The 23,010-nt window shown below is 33.1% G+C and overlaps 2 protein-coding genes across 3 annotated transcripts; one reads left to right on the top strand and one right to left on the bottom strand.

Moving 5' to 3' along the window:
- Positions 1–7,886: 7,886 nt before the first annotated feature.
- Positions 7,887–16,284, top strand: LOC11418356 (uncharacterized). 2 transcript variants are annotated; one of them, XM_024786135.2, is made up of 12 exons: positions 7,887–8,027; positions 9,202–10,471; positions 11,232–11,239; positions 11,600–11,781; positions 12,323–12,383; positions 12,491–12,589; positions 13,932–14,026; positions 14,270–14,383; positions 14,782–14,849; positions 15,076–15,186; positions 15,577–15,808; positions 15,926–16,284. In XM_024786135.2, exons 2-12 carry the CDS (start codon positions 9,333–9,335, stop codon positions 16,034–16,036), a joined length of 2,220 nt encoding a protein of 739 aa, XP_024641903.1. In that variant the 5' UTR covers positions 7,887–8,027; positions 9,202–9,332; the 3' UTR covers positions 16,037–16,284. The 2 variants fall into 2 exon arrangements, with proteins under 2 accessions (XP_024641903.1, XP_003619714.2); XM_003619666.4 differs by having other exon boundaries at positions 7,939–8,075.
- Positions 16,285–18,081: 1,797 nt separating this feature from the next.
- LOC112422719 (uncharacterized) lies at positions 18,082–22,030 on the bottom strand. The gene is made up of 5 exons (XM_024786314.2): positions 21,878–22,030; positions 20,477–20,731; positions 19,525–20,009; positions 19,174–19,405; positions 18,082–18,891 (listed from the first exon to the last, which is right to left on the bottom strand). Exons 2-5 carry the CDS (start codon positions 20,724–20,726, stop codon positions 18,419–18,421), a joined length of 1,440 nt encoding a protein of 479 aa, XP_024642082.1. The 5' UTR covers positions 20,727–20,731; positions 21,878–22,030; the 3' UTR covers positions 18,082–18,418.
- Between the last annotated feature and the right edge of the window lie 980 nt (positions 22,031–23,010).

Here is a 23,010-nt window from a genome sequence, read left to right on the forward strand (position 1 = left end):
TGTTTTCATGGTTCTTAAGTTATTTCATTAATATTGTTATTATCGGATCTACTTTTGGGACTACACACTATAATGAAACTATATGCATTGCAATTTGGACGTTCTTAATCTTATACCTAATACATGGTAGTACGGTACACCTCACAAATTGAGATGTATTGGTACTTTTGCTCCATAAATTTATAAATTAACGATAATTTTATGAAATAAAATGCTATTTGTCAATATTTATATTTTAGTAAACATCATTTCATAAGAAAAAAACTTCATTTTATTGTTTATAAGAATCATATTAAATTTTTAACATTTTCTCATTAAAAATAATCAATATTCTTTATTATGAGTAATATAAATTCAAAAAAAGTAAATTTTATTTCTTCAAAACTTTTGGTAAATAAGATTTAATTATTATAATTGTCAATGATAGAAAAAAAAAAACATTATTTTTCTTCAAAAAAAAAAACAACTCATTTAATTATTAATTTAACGATATGGTGTATTGCTGCACTCAATTTTTTAGGAGCTCTTAGTTTAATAAATAAATAAAACAATATATATAGGGCTGCTAATTTACACATTAAAAACACTAAGTTGTAAATTAGCGAGCTACACCCACTTAAAAAAACTCAGGTGTACGTTAGTAACCTACACCCACTTGATTATATACACTCATTTTTATCAATTTTATCAAATTTTTTTACACTCACCTCACTAATTTACACTCACTCCATCATTCCAAATATTGTTTCTATTACATGTTTTGTACTTCAAGCATGTCATTGTCTTTTTTGTTTCTTCCAGGTGAGAAAAAGTGCACCTTTTTATTTGGATAAAAATATCTTTCGTCTTTATTATTTAAAACTAATAGCTTGAGAGTTATTTTAGTAATTTTCATTAAAAACATATTTGTTAATTTGCACCAATTTTCTAACTTAGACCCACTTTTATTTTATAACAAATAGCTTGAGGGATATTTATTAAACTATCATTTACTTTAAATTGGTTTGCACCGATGGATATTGATTTTTTTGTCCGAAAATTTCTAACTTGGTCCCACTTTTATTTTATAACAAATAGCTTGAGGGACATTTACTAAACTATCTTTTACTTATAAATTGATTTACACTTACGGATATTGATTTTTTGCCCAAATAAAAAGGTGCATTTTTGCTAACTTGCACCTTCATGTTTTTTATAAAGAGAATAGCCTCGTAAAAAAAAATAGGCTTTTAAAAAAAATATAGGATTTTGGACTCACTTTTTATTATTCTAATCATACCTTTAAAAAAAAATATAATAAGGTTATATTATTGATATCATTAAAAATATAAACACGATTTGTTAGTTTTAATATCTTGTATGCCGAGTTGATGAGTTTGCTTAAAGGTATGTTGTTGTGTTGGGAAGAGGGGTACCGGAAAGTTCAATGTTTTACTGATTCCTTGGAAACTATTAGACTCCTTAATGGAGGCAAACACATTATATCATCTTTATGGTAATGAGGTTGTTTTGTTGCGTAAGCTGCTGCAACGTAATTGGCAGGTGCATATATCTCACATCTACCGCGAAGGTAATTCTTGTGCGGACTGGTTTGCAAAGACGGGTGCTAGAAACAATGCCGACCTCACAGTTTGTAGAAACCCCCCTACAGATTTAGGCCCCCTTTTAATTGCTGATGCTAATGGTACTCGGTTTGTGAGACCTTAGTTTTTTTTTTCCTTTTTCCTTTGTAACCAAAAAAAAAATTTAAAAGTTACAAACATCTATACATATACTTTAACTCAAAATAAAAATAAATTTTTCATAAAAACATCTTTCAAAATTTACAAACATTAGCGCTCTATAAACATAAATTGTGGAAAGAAGGACACAATACAATATAAATATAATTGTTTAGTTAAAAAAAAAAGATAAATAGTCATTTTATTCTCCGAATATATAACCAATAGTTGTAATGGTCTCTCAATGGTGAGGCCTACGTTACCCTCTCTTATTTAGAGGGTAATTACCCTCTCATGATATCAACCAATCATAATGTAATATACATAGGCAACATTAAATGTCAAATAAATGAATCAATTTTTTCTAAAAATAAAAAAGTTAATCTTAATCATAAGGTAACATTTAGTACTTTTAATTTTTATTTAATTATATTAAGGTGTTCAATCTTAATTAATTTACACTACAAGACTTATAACAAATAAAATTTTACATCAAATTTCTTTCATCTGAATGTCCTTAAATTCATCACTTACATTCATAAAATTTCTTTCATTTGAGAATCCTGAACATGAGAACAAAAACATCTTCTTCATTCAAATTTCTTCTTCTTTATTCTTCCCTATTAATCAATTCTTGTTTCTTTTTAATTCTTCTTCTCATTTTGATTGTTCAATTTTGTCGTTCCAAACTGCTGCAGTTTCCAATTATATTGAGAATTGTCATTGTTTCTAGAACCGAGTCAGGTATCGTGACTTTTTTTTTATTTAAGCAGGCAACCTCATAAAATCTGCTAACACGCATAGACCTGTCTCACTATCATCCAAAACCTTTAAGTTCAAACAAAAGAACAAAAGCCTCATGACATAACCATTTCAGCAGCAACCGAAAAAAAATGCTAGCAAACTCCCACAACATTGAAGCGGCAACATCTGCTAGTAGTCCTCAAAGTATGGCGGATGACTTACTCAATTATTATAATTAACTACCTCACAACCAAGAAAAATCAAGTCGCCATACTTGACGTGGTTCTGGAAATAACGACAATTCTCACAATATTTGGAATCAAATGAACGACAACGATCTCACCAAAATTGAAAAATGCTGCAGTTTGGAACGATAAATTGAACAACCAAAATGGGAAGAAGAAATTTTATGAATGTAATTGATAAATTTAAGGACATTCAAATGAAACAAATTTGATGTGAAATTTTAATTGTTCTAAGTCAGTCATGTAGTGTAAATTAATTAAGATTGAACACCTAAATAATAATAATAATAATAATAATAATAATATACGGTGTGACAATTTATATAACTAAATCTTTTTTTTGCGATGAAACTAAATCTCTTTCTCTATAGGATTTTCATTTTTGTGTTTAAAAGAAGATTTGAGGTGAACATAACATTAATTCGTGATATTTGGAGATATATTTGTGTAGAATTTTTTTTTATTCAATGAAGATGATGAAGATTCAAAGGAAGAAGATGAAGATGATGAACATCTTCATCATATTTCTGAATTTTTTTCATTTTTAATAAAAATATATTTTAAAAAATAAAATTATGTTTTTTTTAATAAAAAAAAATGAGAAAAATGATGCATATGTGCTTTTATGAGAGATAAAAGACCTAAACGGAAAAAAAAATAAAGATAAAGGACCAAAGTGTTACAAATAAATAAGATAAAGGACCTCTAATGTAATCTTGTCTATAACTAAATAAAAATTAAAAGTATTAAAAGTTACCTTATGATTAAAATTGATTTTTTTATAGAAAAAATTGGCTTATTTGTTTGACATTTAATGTTGTCAATGTATATTACATTTTGATTGGTTGATATCACAAGGGAACAAGATAGGGTAATCTAGAAAAAAAACCTCTCTCAATGTATCAAAATTTTAAAATAGTATTTAAATATACACTTTGTTAGTCAAAATAGTGTTTGACCTTAAAATTGTCTCTCAATGCTCATAATAACTCCTTTTATATATGAGCAAAATTGTCTCACAAAAGTAAAAGTAAGAAGGTATTTATTTTATTTTGTTATGCAAGAAAGTAAGTAGGTATTTATAAGCCTTAATATGAAAATAAGTAAATATATTTGAAAAAATAATATGATAATATTAACGAAATATTTTAGGCTTAAGTGTATTTTTGACATCTTAACTTTTAAAAAGTTGCGATTTTGATCCTCTAATAGAAAAATTTAATTTTTGCCCCTGAACGTTGCAAAGTGCAGAGAAGACGGCATGTGTCCCAAAAACAGGGGTCAGAATCGTAACTTTTTATAAAGATAAAGGACCAAAATAACATATTTTCCTAAACATGGGTCACATTTGCCAAAAAAAATTAAAAGAAAGTTAAAAATGTTACCTTTGCAAACTTAGAGGTGAATAATGCGTTTAAGCCAACATTTTAGAAAATTGTTGTTGACACATCTTGTTACGCGGAGAAACACAAATAAATATCAAAATAACCCCTCGTTAGTTAACTGCCGAGGAAATACGAAACCGACTGCAGTTAACTACCGAGGATTTCCTCGACAGTTAACTACCCAGATTTTCCTCGCAGTAAACTGCCGAAGCGTCCTGAAGCCAAAACAGAGGCAGTAGCTTCATTTCCTAAACCTGTAATGTATTTCAAACACAAACAAAACATATGTACTTATTTTTTTTTACGCATAATGGTTCAAATCATGAAACAAATATTGGCGCAAATGCACAACTTAATTAAACCAACATTTTTACCATTAAACAAAGTAAAATATCCCAATGAAATGAAAACTAATGTCATCAAAATACGAATATACAAACCAATGTCATCAAAATACAAAGATTAAAAAACAAGTCCTAAAAAACAAACTATTGTTGGTCCTGGTCCTGCTGATGTTGCTGGTGGCTCCTCCTCGGCCTCTGGCCTCGCCTCCAAGTAATGATCGGCGCAATCTGCTGCCTAACATCATGCAAGGCCGCATAAAACTGCTGAGGTGTCATGCTCATCACCTCCTGACCCAAAAACTCATCAGCATGGGCAATAACGCCAGTAACCATATCATAGGTATCAGGCAAGCTTCTCGCCTTGTACCGCTCCCACTGCTATGCTCCTCATTTGGAGGCCTCCGAATATCTCCTACAAGAAGTGGCAAAATCTGAGGGTGAGACACAACGGTGTACCATCGTACATAGCCATCTGCCATACGCCATGCCTGCTCTCCTGCATGCTCACCCCAATCGGCCGCCTTAAGTGTGTGAGTGCGGAAGTCGACGAAAACATGCACAATCTCAGTCGGTGACAGCTCTACAACATCCGACGAATGTCTAAGGGACGGTCTGGACGTATCTGTACTGCCTCAAAACCCTCTCGGGGCAAGTGACGGTACACCCTACGATCACCGCACATAATCCATCCTGAATACCAGAATACCTCCTCGAAAGCCTGAAAGTCACTGTGCTCTTCGTACGACCTCCAGCATACGTCATCAAACGTAATACAATCAAGCAATGACCGATATGTGACCCCCTCTCCATGACCCTTCTGAAGCTTCCACCTCGCCGCAACCAGTAAGTTTTCAACATAGTTGATGTTTGGATAAACAACATAAAACTGAGGAAAGTGCGCCAAAAACCATGCCTGCACAAACCAAACAAATCACATTTATAAATTATTACGCACAAAAAATATAACAAAAAAAATAATAGTTAACAAAAAAATAAAAGTTAACAAAAAAATAAATATAAGTTTTCTTACAGTGAGCAGTGTCACACTTCCCCCAATTTGCCTGTCTCCAGGCAAACAGGCCTCAGCTAGTCGCTGTAATTATGCATCCCTTTGTAGCAGTCCTCCATGGTCGTCAGATAGACCAACTCGATGCGTTTGTTGCTTCTATCCCCAAACAACAAGCTTCCAACCAAGTAGATAAGGTAATACTTCACATAATAAGTCCTAACCCTATCCAACTCCAGCTCATCTGGATCCTCTGTATTCGCCAAAATGTTAGCCCTACCAAGGTTAGTCGTATATAATTCCTTCAGCTTTGGATAACTAATGTACCCACCATACTCTTTATTGCAAATTTTCTCTGCCTCCCTCTTCGACGCACCCAAGTGCTTCACCAGTAGTGCCTCTCCCTCCTGTCTCAACATCTTCTTTCGGTGGCCCAACATCCGCCCTTCAATCTGAAGATGCATAAGACATGCGACATCCTCCAAAGTCACGGTCATCTCCCCCATGGGCATGTGAAAAGTGCTGGTTTCGGGAAGCCACCTCTCGCATAGAGTCATCAGCAAAGCATGAGGCACAGTGGCGTAGCACAAGAAAACAAAATCATGTAACTCGCTCTCCCTAAGCGGATCCCAAAACCATCTCTTATTGTCGTTTGGACGTCCGAGACTCAAAATCTTAGCGCCATGATTAATCGGTTTTACATAACGGATCTTACGACACTTAAATAATAGAAAAATAAATGTAGTTTAAACAATGTAAACATTTAACTAATAAAAATAAAACTTAGCAAATGCAAAAATAAAAATCACAAATTTAATTTTCCGCACATATTTTTAATTTAAGACATAACACATATAAAACTTAAAAAAAACACATAACAAGAACAATTTAAATCATAATTAAACCTGAAGAAAACAATAAAAGTTGAAAGAAAGAAAATATAAAGAAAATAATTAAACATAAAGAAAAGAATTAAAAAAAACACATATAAAAATTGATATAATAATTAAACAAACACATATATAAAGAAAATAATTAAACATAAAGAAAAAACATTTAAAAAAATTACACTTATGTTCTATGAATTATACAAAAGCGGCAATGCCACATGCTTGGCATAAGAGCGCAGCTGAGATAGGTTTTCCGGTCCTTCAAGAAAGGGAGGGTCCACAGGTAACACCTCCGGGACAGCCGCTGCTGCAATGTCATCATTGTTTGGTTCATATTGTTGCTGCTCTAGTATATGATCATGGTCATACCCACCATCAGTCACATCGTGGTGTACCTGATCCTGATAATTCAGGTACTCCATCTCAGACTGGTCAACAAGCTGTGACGGGTCAACAACCTATGACTCTTCTAGGTGTGTAGCCTGAGAAGTCCCTGAACCATCTCCCCTCTGACCTTTTCCCCGCTTTGGGATGTGCCTGTTTTGCCTCTCCTTCCGGTGGCTTTGGGTCATCGCACGCCTACCACCAATCATCTTAGATAGATCAATGGGGTCCTGATCGGCCGTATCTACACAAAAAATTAAAAAATTAACATCATTTCCATAACCTAATCAAACACTTTAAACCTAGACTAAACATAAACATTAACATTAAACCTAAACTAAACATAAACATAATCAAACACATTAAAAGTACAACAATGAACATCATTTTCATAACCTAAAATCATTCAATATAATCATCATTACTATAAAATTTGTGTCAATCATTTCCATCATAACCTAAACATCATTCAATAATTAACATACACTGAATCATTTCTATACACTTAATCATTTGTGTCCATCATAATTCTCATAACCTAAACTAACTAAAAAATCAATATACACCTAATCAAACTATCATTAACATCATTTCTATCATTTCCATAACCTAAACTAACTAAATAATCAATATAATTTTCATTGAGACATTTGATCAAACACTTTGTGTACAAAGTATAAAACATATTCAAATTGTGTTCATTTGCCACCATTCAAAGCCACATTATCATTTAAACAACATAGACAACAACTACATTCATTTATCAATTCATAAACTACACATGCAATTATCAAATTGTCAATTTTAAAATCAACACTAACCACATGCAAACTACTCTATTTTTTTTTTTAAAAATAAACCTAAACAAACTAACATTATCATTAAAATGATTGATACAACTTATTTGTGATAATTTGCGGTTGATTTGCTTGCAATTCGTGAAAATAACTTTAATGAAAATTGGAGAGAAATTGAGAATATTTTAGAGAAGTTTAGAAACTAACATGTTTGTGTTTCTGCTTCTGTTTATGTTCAGCATGCCTCGACAGTTAACTACCGAGATTTTCCTCGACAGTTAACTGTAGCCGTTTTTGAATTTCTACCAAGGGGATAAAAACGTATTTTACGTACATCAGCCCTTATGAAATGTGTCCGACATCAATTTTCGAACATTTTATCACCAAAAACTACTGCTACCAAGAAAACAATATAAATATAACTCTGTCACACAAACACAACACAAACACAAACACAAAAAGAACGCACAAAGAGAAAAGAAAGACGCGCCTCGCCTCGCCGTTATTCAAGGTTTATTCTTCTCTTCTATTCTCTTCTTTCACTCTGCACAATTTCTAGGTATTTTTTTCTTCGATTCTTTTTCTTTTACTCTCTTTTTTCCAATGCATTCGCATTTGTAATATCTTTTTCATCATATTGTTTTGTTTCGAAATTTATGATTATAGATTCTGTTTTTCTGAGGTTTTTCTATGTTCTGCACTTCAATTGTTTGTTCAATGCTTTAATTGGCATTGTAATGTGTTAAATTGGGTTTGATTTTATTTTCATTCGATATAACTGTTTAATTGGGTATCTTTCAAATTAGAGTTCTGTGATGTTGAAAAAAAAATTATGATTGTGTGTGTGAATGTGTTCGTGGCTAGCTATGAAGCACATACACAGACACCGAGCATGACACTGATACTGACACATAGACCTCGGTAACATTATGAGAAAATGATATTGATTGAATGTAATTACATGTGTTAGTGTCATGTTGGTGTCAGACATTGAACATATCTTTAATACAAAGTGTTGGTGCTACATAGGTGGCTAGATAGTTTTTTTTTTTTAGTTTAATTGGCATGCACCGACAGTGTAAAATATCCAATAAGAAACCATCAATCTGCCATGTCATAGAAATAATTTCAAAATATATTTGACTTGGAATATACCTTCCGGTCACTATTATAAGCAAAAAAAACCACTTTTTAGGTTCATTGAATAATTGATGTATCTAATCTATAATATTGACCACATACATCGGTTATTCAGCGAACCTAAAAAGTGGATTTTTGCTTACAAATAGGACCAGGTAGTGTACAAGATTCTCATACTATTTTACATTGTCAGTGCATCTTCTATTTTCTCATTTTTTGTTGTTGAACTTCTTACTTTGGCCAATTGGCATTCTAAACTTAATTATAGTGTTTGAATTGTATTCGTACTGAGTCTAAGTGCAGTGTATGATAAGTATTAAATTTAAAACACATTTATAGTAAAGTTTGATGTTTGATATTGTATGTTGTTAATTTGATGATGAGTATGTTGAGGATTTTGCTTTATCAATTGCTGTTTTGTTGATCACTCTATCGTTGTTCCTCTTTGTTGTGTTTGTTTATGCAATGGACCTTTTTGCATATGGACAATGCTTTGGCATGAGAAATTACTGCGACCTTACATAGTCTCCATTCTTGGTTTGCAGTTACTGACAAGCAAGGGTTATTTGGGTGTCACGTCATTTAGTTTTGAGGTTTATGACCGAGTTGGAGAGACGTCTTCAAGCGAATTCATCAAGATTCAGGGGTACTTTCAAAGTTGTTTTCATTAGCTTCGATGGACCACCACGTTCCTCGTGAAATAGGTCAGGATTCTCGGGTGGCGAAGACATTTCGTGTTGAAGGTCGTGATGCGGATAGAAGATCTCCTCTTCATTCAGTTTATCGCATGCCATTATCTTCAAATGATTCTCAGGCAGATCATCCAATTGGAACTGGTAACAGGATAGAATCAAGGGATCTGAAGGATAATAGAGATATCCGTAGCGAGAAGGATGTGTGTCTTGAAAGTCGAGGAGATGACAGCAACAAGGGCACCAGACATGAAAGGGATAGTCATAATGATACAAAAGGTGATATTAAGACAGACAAGGTCACATTTGGTTTGGTTAGCAGCCCCTTGAATTGGAAAGACTCGAAAGATTTTAGGGGAAAAAGATATGGTGATTCTCCTGGTGGGAGTTTGGATTCCCGGCATATGTCACATGGAAATACACCAACAGAAGTTGGAAAGGAGAATCCAACCACAAAAGATAGGGACTCTTTGGAAGCTCATGAGACTGTTGGTGAAAGCAAAATTGATTCTAAAAGTGAGGATAGATTTAAAGATAGAAAGAGAATTGACGGGAAACATCAAGGTTGGGGAGACAAGGAAAAAGAGAGAAGTGATCGCAGAAACAGTACACAAGTTAACAATAACATTGGTGAAAACAAAGAATCTGCCAAAGAAGATCAAGCAGCAGAAAAGTTGGAGAAGGAGAAGAAAGATATTCCAAAAAACAGAGAAATTTCAAAAGAACACATGAAGAGGGAATCATGGAATGGAATGGAGAAAGAAGTTTCATATAATGAGAAGGAAGTTGCTGATGGATCAGTAAAAATTCCTAAGCACGAAACTGTGTTACCAGAACAGAAGAAACACAAAGATGTTGACAGCGGTAAAACTGTTGATGGTGAAACTAGAGATAGGAGGAAAGAACGTGACAATGATTTAGAAGGAGATCGACCTGATAAGCGCTTTAAATCTGAGAAGCAGTCAGAAGATGGATTTGCTGGTGAGGAAGAGACCGGAGAGAAAGAGAGTGAAGACCATAGTTGTAATGTTCAGCATCGTAAGAGGATACAAAGATCGAGAGCTAGTCCTCTTGTCGCCAATCTTGAGTCTCGTTTTGGACCCCACGCCCAAGACAATGAAGGGTATTTTCTTCCTCTACCTTTTCATTTACTTATTTGTGAGAAGTTAGTTATCCATTATATATATTTTTTTTTCAAATACGCTTTTAATATATACAATGTACTCAGTATCTTTTAGTTATAAAGTCTAGAATGACTTTATAAAGTTTATATTTTTTAAGTCATTTTTTTATTTTGTTTCTCAATTTTCATGAGAGGACTCTGTCTACTTTTTTGCAAGTTAAGGCATTTCATAGGGTTATCACAACATTAGTCAACAATTGTTCATGGATATTTTCATAGCCTAAAATATGTAGGAAGAACAAGTGACCGTGTAATGTTTAGAATAGGTGAATTTTTCAGCATACAAATCAGTGTCGGTAAGTAAACACCTTAAAAAGAATATATTTATATTGGTGTATCAGTAATGTGTATTCTTTTTGTATCGCAAGTTCTTCTAATATCTTATTTTAATAATAAAAAACAATACTTACAAAATCTAGTTACAGACTTACATCTAGCTGTCAAAGTATATATATATCTTAATGTGGTAACTGTTGCACACTGACAAGAACTTAGTTTAGGCTGTTTCTCGTGTCAAATTGATATCTTTATTCCTCTATACTGCATTACTCTTTGTGCCTTGAAGCATCCTGTTAATAGAAGTCGATGCCTCTTCTTTGATGCTTTGATTTAATCCTACTGTTTTGGTTTTTTGATTAATTGTCCTTTGTTCTATTTTATTTTTTATTTTTATAATTACTTCCTTTCACTTATTTTGCAGGTCTCAAGGTATTCTTTCATATTTTGTTCAGTAGCTCAAAGTTTTTAGGCATCTTGTAGATTCGTGCTTTCATGAATTAGTTTGGGATGTCAACAGGCACCGCTTTATTTAGCCAATTGGTTTACAATGATATTCTCTCTCCTTCAGATTTACTCATCTCCTTTGTACTACTCCCTTTTGAATGTCCTGTGTTGGGTGGTAGGGTATTAATATAATATGCTATAATTGTACCCAAAAAAAAAATATATATAATATGCTATAATATGCTTGTCAATTATAGTACTTATTGGTGGAATGAAAAATATTGGAGCTAGATATCTGTATTATTTCAATTGCTTGTCCATTATATGTAAGTTCTGCTATTTCAGGTAAAGCAGGAGTATCACATGTTACATATAAAGTTGGTGAAAGTGTGCTAGAACTGATCAAGTTGTGGAAGGAATATGAATCATCACAATCTCAAGCTGAAAAAAATGCTGAAACCTCTAATGATGGCCCCACTCTTGAAATTCGGATACCAGCTGAGAATGTTACTGCTACAAATCACCAAGTAAGATCAAACTTTGTTATCGTAATTTAGATGTGTGCCTTCGTTTTTGGGGACATGGTACATTTATGACTGTTTTTACTGCTTCCTGTTGCCGGTGATTCCTTTGTTCTTATTTTGCTTCATTTCGGTTTGTTTCTTCTTTTCTTCTGTTGTTGTAATCTGGTACTAAGTAAGTAACAATTATATTTGTTGTTTGCTTAAGAGAAGTTTGAGAATTTTAGTTCAGTAGCTCATGATGGTGTTCTTGAATTGATTTCTGCTTTTATGTTTCATATAAAATCACTTTGCATGTCATTTTCCGCTGCTATACTTTTCAAGGTCTGCTTTATCTTATGTCTTGCATGAATGCAAATCTTAATTCCATTTTATAACGTTTTGTGTGATTATCATGGACAATTTTTATTGACTCTTCCCTACCTTTGGGAAGAATGCGGAAGTACTTGAGTTCATAAAATGATTTGTTGAGATGAAAGTCTTTATTTTATTTTTTTGCCATTTTTTTCTTACACCAATTCTTGAGAGTTAACTTTTTTATATTTAGGTCCGAGGTGCCCAGCTATGGGGGACTGATGTGTACACATATGACTCAGATCTTGTTGCTGGTAAGTTTTATTACAGAAAGCATGCGGCCAGCTTTTGATTGCAAATGACCAGTGTTGGCTTGTTGAAAACTTGAAATTAGTACTGATGTGAAAATTTTGTTGGACAGTTCTCATGCATACCGGTTACTGTCGCCCAACAGTTTCTCGTCCTCCCTCGGCCATACAAGAGTTGCGCACATGCATTAGGGTGCTACCTCCGCAAGATTGTATGTCCTTTTAGATCATAATAAAGATGCACTTTTTCTCCATCATCTACTAATACCCTTGGTCACCAAAAAAAATCTACTGATACACTGGCACTGCTGTCTTCAATAACATTTATTGTGTCCAGTGTTAAAGTATGGGAAATGCTAACAAATGCCCTTAGGTAAGGGCACTTGTTAAGAAGCTTAAAAGAGAAAGTTTATCTTGGGAATGATGTATTCAACACCTTGAAACTTTAAAATGAACTTTTTCTACATCAAATTTATAATTCATTTCTATTTTTGAGTTCTTAACTAGTACCCTAAGGGTACTTGTTAGCATAACCCTTAAAGTATTAACTAGGAATAACTTTATGGTAAATTATTATAGTATGAATCAGTCAGTATATAACTTACGTGACGAGTAAAAGAAACTTGATTCAATTTTAATGTTTTTTAAGATTATATTAAGTGGAAATTTTGTGTTGAGTTCCACCAGCAGAATAAAGGAGAAAGATAAAAAACAGCCGGAATGACATATGGCTATGGATTTTCCTTTTTAATTTTGATGGAGAGCAGATGGAAGCTAACGAGAGAGAATGCATTTCAGGAAATGCTGAAGACAATGTTTTGAAATTTTTCAGAATTTTCAGAAATCTAGTTTAGAATACATTTTCAAAAACTTCCAAATATTTTCTCTAATTTTTATTTTATAAGTGGAAATGAAAACATGAAACACTAGAAATAAAAGGGACCTTTAGAGCCTATGAAGTTCTCATTTCTGTTTTTCTTTTTTATTTCCTTTTTGCAGTTTTAATTACCAAAATGCTACCTTAGTTTACAAAGAACAGGTAAAAACAATATAAAAAGTTGTTTTGCCTTATTTCTATCAAAAACTTCGAAACAAAAAATAGTGAAAACAGGGTGAAGCATTTGTAATTAAAACTGATAATGTAAATGATAACAGAAAAACGGTTTTTTGGAACCGAACAGCATTCAGGTCCTTTTTTTTATCAAGTGTTATCAATGAAGTCGAGACTTGGTGTTTGAATTTTATAGGAAAGAGTTTACTCTTTTAAAGTAGTCCATGTATGATGTATCAAAAGAAGATAGAGGTACTTGTATCATAAAAAGGAGATATCTATTGCACCAAGCACCTTCTTGGAACTTATTTAATTGTTTTTTGCATAATGTCAATATAATATTATTTTCTTCTTCATAGTGAGTAATCAAGTAGTTCTTTTGATTTCCCTCCATTGAGTAATCGACTAGTTCTGTTGATTTCCCTTCATTGCAGTCACTGATATGCTTTATCATTTAAGCTCTATTCGGATAATCTAAAGTTGTTGATTCTGTGCATTATCAGGCTATATATCCACCCTGAGAAACAATGTGCGTTCCCGAGCTTGGGGTGCTTCAACTGGTTGTAGTTTTAGAGTTGAGTGGTGTTGCATTGTGAAGGTAGAGTAAAAAAGGCCTTGTGAAATCCCTTATCCTTTGAACTTTTGTATACTGAAATTATGCCATATTTTCATTGCAACTTCGTCTACTCTAGATGCTTGTATTCGGTCTGTACTGTTGACATGTTCACATTCATACCTGTCTTTGTACGAAGATGTTCGTTCTTACTTAGAATAGATAACTACATTAATTAATTTTTAAAAACATTGCGACTCAGACTGTTTTTATTTCTTTGGTTTTCAGAAAAGTGGTGGAACTATTGATCTTGAACCATGCCATACTTACACATCAGCTATTGAGCCCACCCTTGTACCAATGGCTGTTGAGCGGGCAATAACTACCAGGGCTGCAGCTTCGGTTTGTCCACTATTATCCATTAAACAATTTTTTTTGCATTCACAATAGCATTCTACATCATCATCTTATAACCTGTTTGTGTGATGCCCAAACTGTCATTAGCAGTGAGGAAAATTGTGTGCTTGTTGGAATTTTTAAGGTGGAAAAAGTTTTTGTTTGATTTCGTATAAGGGACTTGCTAAAAATACTTCACATTTACAATTTAAAAGTGATTTACTTTATCATCTAAACAAAATCAGTTCTTCTAACATATCTTGAAAACATCATTCCTAAGCTCTAGTCATTTTTTTCAACTTCATTTTTTCAAAATGAAACTCTCTTCAAGTAAATTATTTCATAATCAATTTTACCAAAATCTAGCACAAACAGAACCTAACTTAGTTTCATTTGTTCTTCAGAATACATCGCGGAAACAAAGATTTGTAAGAGAAGTCACGATTCAGTACAACCTCTGCAATGAGCCCTGGTATGTAGCTTTTAGTTGGCGAAGTATTGTCTACTATAGTAATATTGTGTTTTATCATAGAACAAAAACAAAAACCAAGCTTATGGAATTTTTTAAATATTTGAAGCTATGTTCTGTTTTGGATGATAATGTTTCTTATTCCCCCTGTTGGATAGAGGGTGCCACAGTTTTGTTTTTGTAGCTTGTTTTTAGTATTTAATAATAATATTATTATAATAATCATCAGGATCAAGTATAGTATCAGCATTGTTGCTGACAAAGGACTAAAAAGGCCACTCTATACATCTGCTCGCTTGAAGAAGGGAGAAGTTCTGTATCTGGAGTCACATTCATGCAGGTATGTTTAACAAGATTCTTGACCAAAATTAGTGATGTCATGTCAACTGTATTTTATTTCCCTTTTAAAAAGCTTATCTTCATAAGCTATCAAGTGCAAGATTCAACTGCATTATTATAAATTTGAAATCATTGTGGATTCTGTGTCTTCTTTCACTAATGGCTTCTCAGTATCCATTTGATCCAAGTTTCACTGTTATTAATGTCATTGCCGTTTTGTAATGTTTTTTTTTACAATAAAAGATTGCCTGTTTAATTTATGGAAATCTAAAAAGGATCCATGATGTCGGTCTTGAAAAATAGTCTCGCTATTCTGTTTCCATGGTCCTCTTGAAGTCTGATGTATCGTTGAAATCATGAAGAAATTCTCATCATTATCAATTATTTGTAGATATGAGCTCTGTTTTGTTGGAGAGAAAATGGTCAAAGCTATACCAGCAATTCAGTTGCATGACTCAGATATAGGAAAGTCTCAAAATCATCACATGCATTCCACAAATGGTGAAAAAGTTGATTCGGATAATGTCACGATTGATGTATTTCGCTGGTCTCGTTGTAAGAAGCCTCTACCCCAGGAAGTGATGCACACAGTTGGCATCCCCCTGCCTCTTGAACATGTAGAGGTATATTTGAATCAATTGTTTTGATACATAAGTAATGTTATTAGAATTAATTGCAAAATGCAAATATTTGCTCCTTTTGTTCAATAATTATTGACATTCTGTATTTTCTGTTGGTAGGTGCTAGAGGAAAATATAGATTGGGAAGATATTCTATGGTCTCAAGCTGGTGTTTGGATTGCAGGAAAGGAATATGCCCTTTCAAGGGTGCATTTCATGTCAATGAATTAGTTCATTCACCTGTTTTCTTTTAAATGGGGGTCGAAATGCAGAAAGAAAACGGTGTTGCGATGATCTAATGCATTCATTTGTATACTTCAAAGATTATAAAAAAGATAGTATCTGCTAGAATTTTCTGTTCTCAATAAAAAATACTTTATGTTCTTTTATCTGGGAGTCTTCCCCCTCCCTGTAAATTATAGATGTTGTATTGGAATTCTCGGTTTGAAATAGCACTAGTGATTCGTTACTTCCATTGATGTCATTGTTGCATTCATAATCTGTTAGTTTAGTTAATTACAAGATGCTTGTTTATTGAACAATGATGAGATGAGCTTATTAGAACTCATCAATGGAAGAATTCAAGTGTAAGCAGTGTGAATTGTTACAGATGAAGTAGTCTTCAAGATCATAAGAGCTTGATGTGATATCTCTTATAAACTCTGTAAATACCATAAATGTTTCTCCGCTTTCATTGTTTAGCTTCTGAATAAACTTGGCACAACTGGTAAAATTGATGTCATGTTACTGAAAGGTCACGAGTTTAAGTCCTCGAACCAGCCTCTTGTATAAAAAACAGGGTAAGGCTGCTTACAACCAAATGGTGGGACCCCTTCCCGGACCCTGCGTATGCGGAAGCTTTAGTGTCCCAGGTTGCCCTTTTTTAAACTTGGCTCTCATAAATTTGAATGGAAGTCCTGCACATAACTTTTGTTTTAGTAGGATTTTGTGTATTATTCACAACATTTATATTACACTCTCCACCAAATTATTCCCCTATCTTCCACCATTAGTGTGGAAACTGAAAACTGGTAAGGCAGTAAACTGAAGTAAGCCAAGTGATGTGGCTACCCATCAGATTCATACACACATCCACAGTTTTCTTCATCACTTTTTTAAATTCACACACATTACAATACATCACCTTCACTCTTCCTCATTTCAGATCCCAAAACAAAAAGAATATGAAGAATTAAATGATTTTCATGGATTGTTGACCAAGAGACGACAATCAAGAGAAGTCCTCAAAATTGCCAACAATAACAGTAAACAAAAGTTGGGTGTCATGCACTACTTATACCACTTGTGCACTCCCTGGCTCTCAAATTATAAATCTCTTTGGTAAAAAGAATTGTCCTAAATTATAAGTTGTTTTGGAGAAAAAAAAAATTGTTGCCAATTATAAGTTATTTTGGAGAAAAAATTTGTCCCAAAATTATAAGTTGTTTTACAATACCAATAAAGCGTTAAATGCTGCTTTTCCTACTATACTCTCAACAATATTTATTTATTACTCACTTCTTTCATTTTTTTAATTTATCTTTCATGTACCATTAATGAAAGATAATTTTGTAAAATTATTTGTAATTTCTTTTTCTCACACAACATTAATTACATTTCTTAATTGATGTGAAATGATCAAAACATTGTATAATTTGGGACGTATAAAAGTAATAAATTTACATTGAAAACTACATTTTTTTAGCAGGAAAACTACAATTTTTAAACTTTAAAAGTTGAATTCACAACTTTTCATCACTTTCCAACTAAACATTTCTATTTTTATTTCTTGAACCAATGCCCTAAACTCCTAGGACAAATTTCACAAAAACTACATGTTCAAACATGCCTTTTCAAGCCTTTAGTTAGAGTTCTTCCTACTCCACCTCATGCATTTTTTCAGTACATTTTTTATTGGTAGAAATTAATTAGATCCCACTAAATTAAATGAATCTCACATTGGGTATGAGAGCCAATACATTGAAAAGTGTTGTTAGAAATATGTAACTAACATTTCTGTCGCACTTCTGTGAAAAAGAAATAAAATGAAATAAACATTTGGAGAGAAATATAAATGGCCATCCCTGCTCACAGCAAAACACTATATGCATACTTCACATAAAATAAAACCACAGCCACATCAAAAGCATATGCATGTATTACGTTTTCTTCTGTAACCTGTATTACATTTTCTCTAAACTTTTCACATCAAATTTCATTTGCATCATTATAGGATAACATATACATTCACAACTATATACATATGCAACACAACATAAAATAAAAAAGAAGCACTGTTCATCCTCATTTCAAATTTCACAAATCCAGTTAAAGCTTTTGCATAGTAATGCAATTAGGTTGTTGTAACATAGACATTCACAACTATATCAGCATCTACCCAGGGTTCCATCACAATCTCATCTCAATAAAACTGTCACTGACCATTATATGCAGAGCCTATACAAAATTTCATGTTAACATTGAGCATTGACCTAACTTCAAATCAAATACTGGTCATAAGTAAAATGCAAATGATTGAATCATATCGGGCCATTTGCAACAAATCCGCAAATTGAGCGCCATTCGATGACGACGACATATCTCAGTCCAGTATCACCACTTGTCCCATTTATTCAAGAAGTCGTCAAACATAGATGCAGAAACTGATTCACGTAATGAGAATGCATTCTGTTCTTGTATCGAAGAAATAAATTGAACATCGGGAAGTTCGTCGAGATCTGATGGTTCATCCACGAATGTCCCCCCTAAACTACTGAATAACCAGTCATTTCTTTCTTCGCGGCGGATGAAATTATGCAAAACACATGCAGCTATGACTATATCCCGCTGAGTCTGAAAAGAATACTGAGGAGCAAGTTTCATGATTGGGAATCTAGTTTTCAACACATTAAATGACCTTAAGATAGTATTTCTCAGAAAGCAATGCCTGTGATTGAACAACTCCTTTGCATTTCTTGGTAGGTGATTAGCACCTCTAAACTCATAAGGCTGGTACCGCACACCTTGAAAAGGAGCAAGAAATCCTTCTGTGTTTAAGTATCCTTGGTCAACAAGGTAATACTTTCCTATGAAACAAATCCAAAGGAAATAAATTAATAGTTATTTTTAATGTAATGTGTAACAACCTATGAAACACAAACTCACATGGACACCAAACACGACATTGACAAGTGCATATTGATAATGATTTGACAAAATTAATTAATTGAATGTAATACACGTGTCAGTGTCGACCATGTCGGAAGCCAGACACGCCTTTAATCAAACATTCAAACGTGTTTGTACTAGACAGATAACTAACAAGGACATATAATGAATTCAAGATCACAGTCATAATGCTAACGAACCTTGAGAAATTTGTGGGAAATTCTGATCTGGGTCATCAAGGACTGCCTTTAACACCCGTGAGTCGCTGACAGAACCTTCCCAACCAGGAAAAATGAATATAAACTGAAGGTCAAATGTGCAAGCTGCAAGCACATTTTGAGATAGGATGCCTTTCTTATTGCGAAATCGAGATTGATCTTTGGCCGGAACATGTGCAGGAATTTGCATACCATCAATTACTCCTATACAATCCTGAAATAATAGTAGGGAGATGGGAAAAGTCAGTAAAGTAGCACATAGAGTGATAAACAGGGAAATCTTAAAAGATCATACTAATATAGAAGAAGTAGCTAAAAAAAGATCATTCGGACCTTGAAATATGGATAAAATCTAGCACTGTTGAGAATTTCTGGAGATGTTGTATCCTCAGAAGGTTGCAAAAATTCACGCGATAGTGATTTAATAGCTTTCAATACATTATTAAAATGTCGGCTAATGGTTTCGCCCGAGTGCTGAAACCGCTCCTGAATCACTCTATTACGTTCACTATGGCCAATGACATTTAAAAATATCGCTAACTGCTCTTCTATCATTACACCAGAAGTATCACGTAACATGGCTCTTTGGCGGAAAATGCCACACAGCTTCTGAAATACATGTCTGTCCATCCGCAACATTTCACGACAAAAGTCATCGTGTCCATTCAGCACTTCTGTCATAAATCCACGTCTCCTGGGTGATAAACAACGGGAAGGCTGTTTGGTCAGAGAGCTATAATAATAGTATCCAGCAGCAGCTGCAACAAGTTCCATCTCATCCAATTCCAAGTCAATGTCACCCATGCTGATTGGTGCATCTGTAAAGATAAACTTCAAAACTACGAAATGTACAAGATAACATGTCTTTCTGATACATCTAGTTGATATAAAACATTCCAATTCCAATCATGCATAAAACAAATCTAGTTTGAAAACAGAGAAATGATTGCATTAGAAATTCAAAATATAAACTGATTAACATAGGCTTTGAGCACAAAATCAAATTAGTTATAGTAACTAACATCATTCCTTTGCAGTCTAGTTAACTATACAAAGACTAACATCATTCCTTTGCAGTCTAGTTAACTATACAAAGGTATGAGACCATTCGTAACCAAAAACAAAAAAGGACGATTTTCTCAAACAATTCAAATGGAGGAAACACAAAATTTTCCCTGCAACCATGGCATTCTTTTTTCACTCTTAATAGAGATGAAAACCTCCCGGGCATTAGGGTGATTCTCAAACAAATCCAAAGCAAAAAAGTAAATCCTTTCATCAAGACCTTGCATCTCATCCAACACATTGATGCACTTGCTTATAGAGAATTTGTCCTCATTCTTCATAATTGCATTTGCCCTCAATTTTGAAGCAGCTGCTATCTGCATCATGGCATCCACTATGGCATCACCCGAAGCTTTTCGGCCCCTCTTCCGACCACCACTAGCTGGAACACTAGCTTGACGCTTGTGTCCGTCTAACATGTTCGCATCATCTCCTGAGCCTGAAGAACCATCCTCATCATCGAAAGCCATTAACACTGCAAAAACATAGCAAACCATTCAGATTTCAAATTTTTAATGCAAAACACAGCATAATAAAACAGTATATAACAACCAAGAATCAAAACACACATAAATAACCAGCCCTAAACCCCCCCAAAAATTTCAATTTCTCAAAACAAACAAAAAATAGCATAATATAACACATCATAGCAACCAATAACCAAAGCACAGAAATTTGAAACGCAAATAACCAACCCCAAAACCTATGTATGTAGCACCTACACTTCAGATTGAAGGTGTGCACAGTGTCTGACACAAGTCAAATACCGACACGTGTGGTTACATTCAAATAGTTCACTTACTCAAATTATTACCAGTGTCAAAGTGTAAGTGTTGTATCCGGTGTGATGCTTCATAGATCAAAACACAGAAATTTAAAACCCAAGTTAGAGGAAAATTACCAAAATACAAATAACCAGCCCGAAAACATTACCCCAAAAAAAAAAACTGATTGGCATACGAAGCACAACAAAATATGATAACATACCACATCATATCAACCAATAATCAAAATTAGTAATTTAAAACACAAATAACCAACCCTAAAACCCCCCAAAAATTTCAAATTCACGATGCAAACAAACAACACAATGCCACACAACACAGCAACCAAGAATCAAAACCCAAAAATTTAAAACACAAATAACCAACCCTAAACCCTAAAAAAAATAATCAAATTCTCATAGCAAACAAAGCATAGCATAACATTGCATACAAAGCACATCATAACATTGCATACACATCATAGCAACCAATATATAAAACACAGAAATTCAAAACCCATTTAAAGCTAAATTCCCAAAACACAAATAATCACCAACCACATCCCAATAATTTCAAATTTTCAACAATAATAATCAAAAATTCAAAAACCCTAAAACCACACAAAAATTCAAAACCTCAGAAAGCTAAATTCCCAAAACACAAATAATCATACCCATATCCCAATAACTTCAAATTCTCAATAATAAACAAAACAAAATTAAAAAACCCCAAAAATGCAAAAAATAAAAAAATAAAATAAAAATCTAAAATGGGTCAAAAAAGGAACTTTATTTTCATTTTGGATATGGAATTGATACGAAATTATGAGAAATAGAAAAGGAGCAAAAGGGTCGTACCAAATCGCACAATGCTGTTGCAGTTTTTCGATTTTTGAAATGGGAATCTGTGGAAGATTTTTAAGTGCTGTTTTTGAGTGAAGCAAAGTGGGGAAATGTAGTTGCAAGTGCAAAAACGCTGCGTTTTCGTTTTGTGAGTATTTTAGTTTTTACGCGTTTATATACTGTTGGAGGGGGGCAAAATGGCCCCATATGCTGGACCGACCCGTTTAGCTTGTGATTTTTTTTTCTTCAGATTGAGTCGAAGTTTTGAAATTGTCTTGGTTAATCAAATTTGCTTAGTTCGTCGAAAAATAGGATAGGATGGGGTCGGCCGGCCTGCCAACTCGTCATTTTTTTTTTTAAACAAACTCGTCTGTTAGTTATTTTTTATATGTTGAATTTATTTTGAGATTTATTTTGTGTTTTTGAGTTTATTTTGATTGTTTGATATATCGGTGGATTTGTTTTGTTGGATTTATTATGTTAGCGTTGTTGATATAAATTATGATGCTGAATTTTTTTTTAATTATGTTGTTGGTGTTGGATTTGTATCATGAGTTTGTTTATACCACAAATTATGTACCATTTTTTTTAAATTACAACAACATAGTTTAAGTATTAAAATTTTCACAAACAAATAAGTTTAAGTATTGAATTGATGCATTTTTCATAGTTTAAAGATAATAATTTCGTTGATTATATAGTTTTAATCTAAGTTGAAGAGTTTGTGATGGTTTAAAGACCAAATTGACGGTTTATTGATTTCATATGTTTTATTTTTAAAAACCTTTTAAAGCAAATTAGAAATTATTATCATAATAAAAAATTCTTCTACCAAAAAAAATAATAATAATAAAAAGAAATGTTAACGAGTGATTCCGAAACACTCTTTAATACTTTAAATAATAAATTTTTAATTAAAAATTGTGTATTAAATTCATTAAAAATTGTAATAGTTAATTTTTAAAACAAATAATTACTAAATTTTGAATGGTTACAGGTATTCGGGTCACTACTAATTGCCATAAATAATTTGTTCGGTGTGAATTTCAATTTACACATTCTGTTGCAAAAGAAATCCCATATACTCGTTCAACTTCACAACTTTGCCCCTTAAACCCTTTCACAAAACCTCATCCCTTTCATATCAC

The sequence above is a fragment of the Medicago truncatula genome, chromosome 6, assembly GCF_003473485.1.
Source record: "Medicago truncatula cultivar Jemalong A17 chromosome 6, MtrunA17r5.0-ANR, whole genome shotgun sequence".
NCBI lineage: Eukaryota > Viridiplantae > Streptophyta > Magnoliopsida > Fabales > Fabaceae > Medicago > Medicago truncatula.

What these genes read in the sequence shown, in the direction of transcription:
- LOC11418356 (XM_024786135.2), top strand. Translation starts at nt 9,333, where the DNA reads ATGGACCACCACGTTCCTCGTGAAATAGGTCAGGATTCTCGGGTGGCG. An exon ending in AACCTCTGCAATGAGCCCTG is followed by an intron (nt 14,850 to 15,075) that starts GTATGTAGCTTT and finishes AATAATCATCAG; the next exon opens with GATCAAGTATAGTATCAGCA. An exon ending in TGCCTCTTGAACATGTAGAG is followed by an intron (nt 15,809 to 15,925) that starts GTATATTTGAAT and finishes TTCTGTTGGTAG; the next exon opens with GTGCTAGAGGAAAATATAGA.
- LOC112422719 (XM_024786314.2), bottom strand. Translation starts at nt 20,726, where the DNA reads ATGGCTTTCGATGATGAGGATGGTTCTTCAGGCTCAGGAGATGATGCG. An exon ending in GATTTTATCCATATTTCAAG is followed by an intron (nt 19,406 to 19,524) that starts GTCCGAATGATC and finishes CTATTATTTCAG; the next exon opens with GATTGTATAGGAGTAATTGA. An exon ending in TTTCCCACAAATTTCTCAAG is followed by an intron (nt 18,892 to 19,173) that starts GTTCGTTAGCAT and finishes TTTGTTTCATAG; the next exon opens with GAAAGTATTACCTTGTTGAC.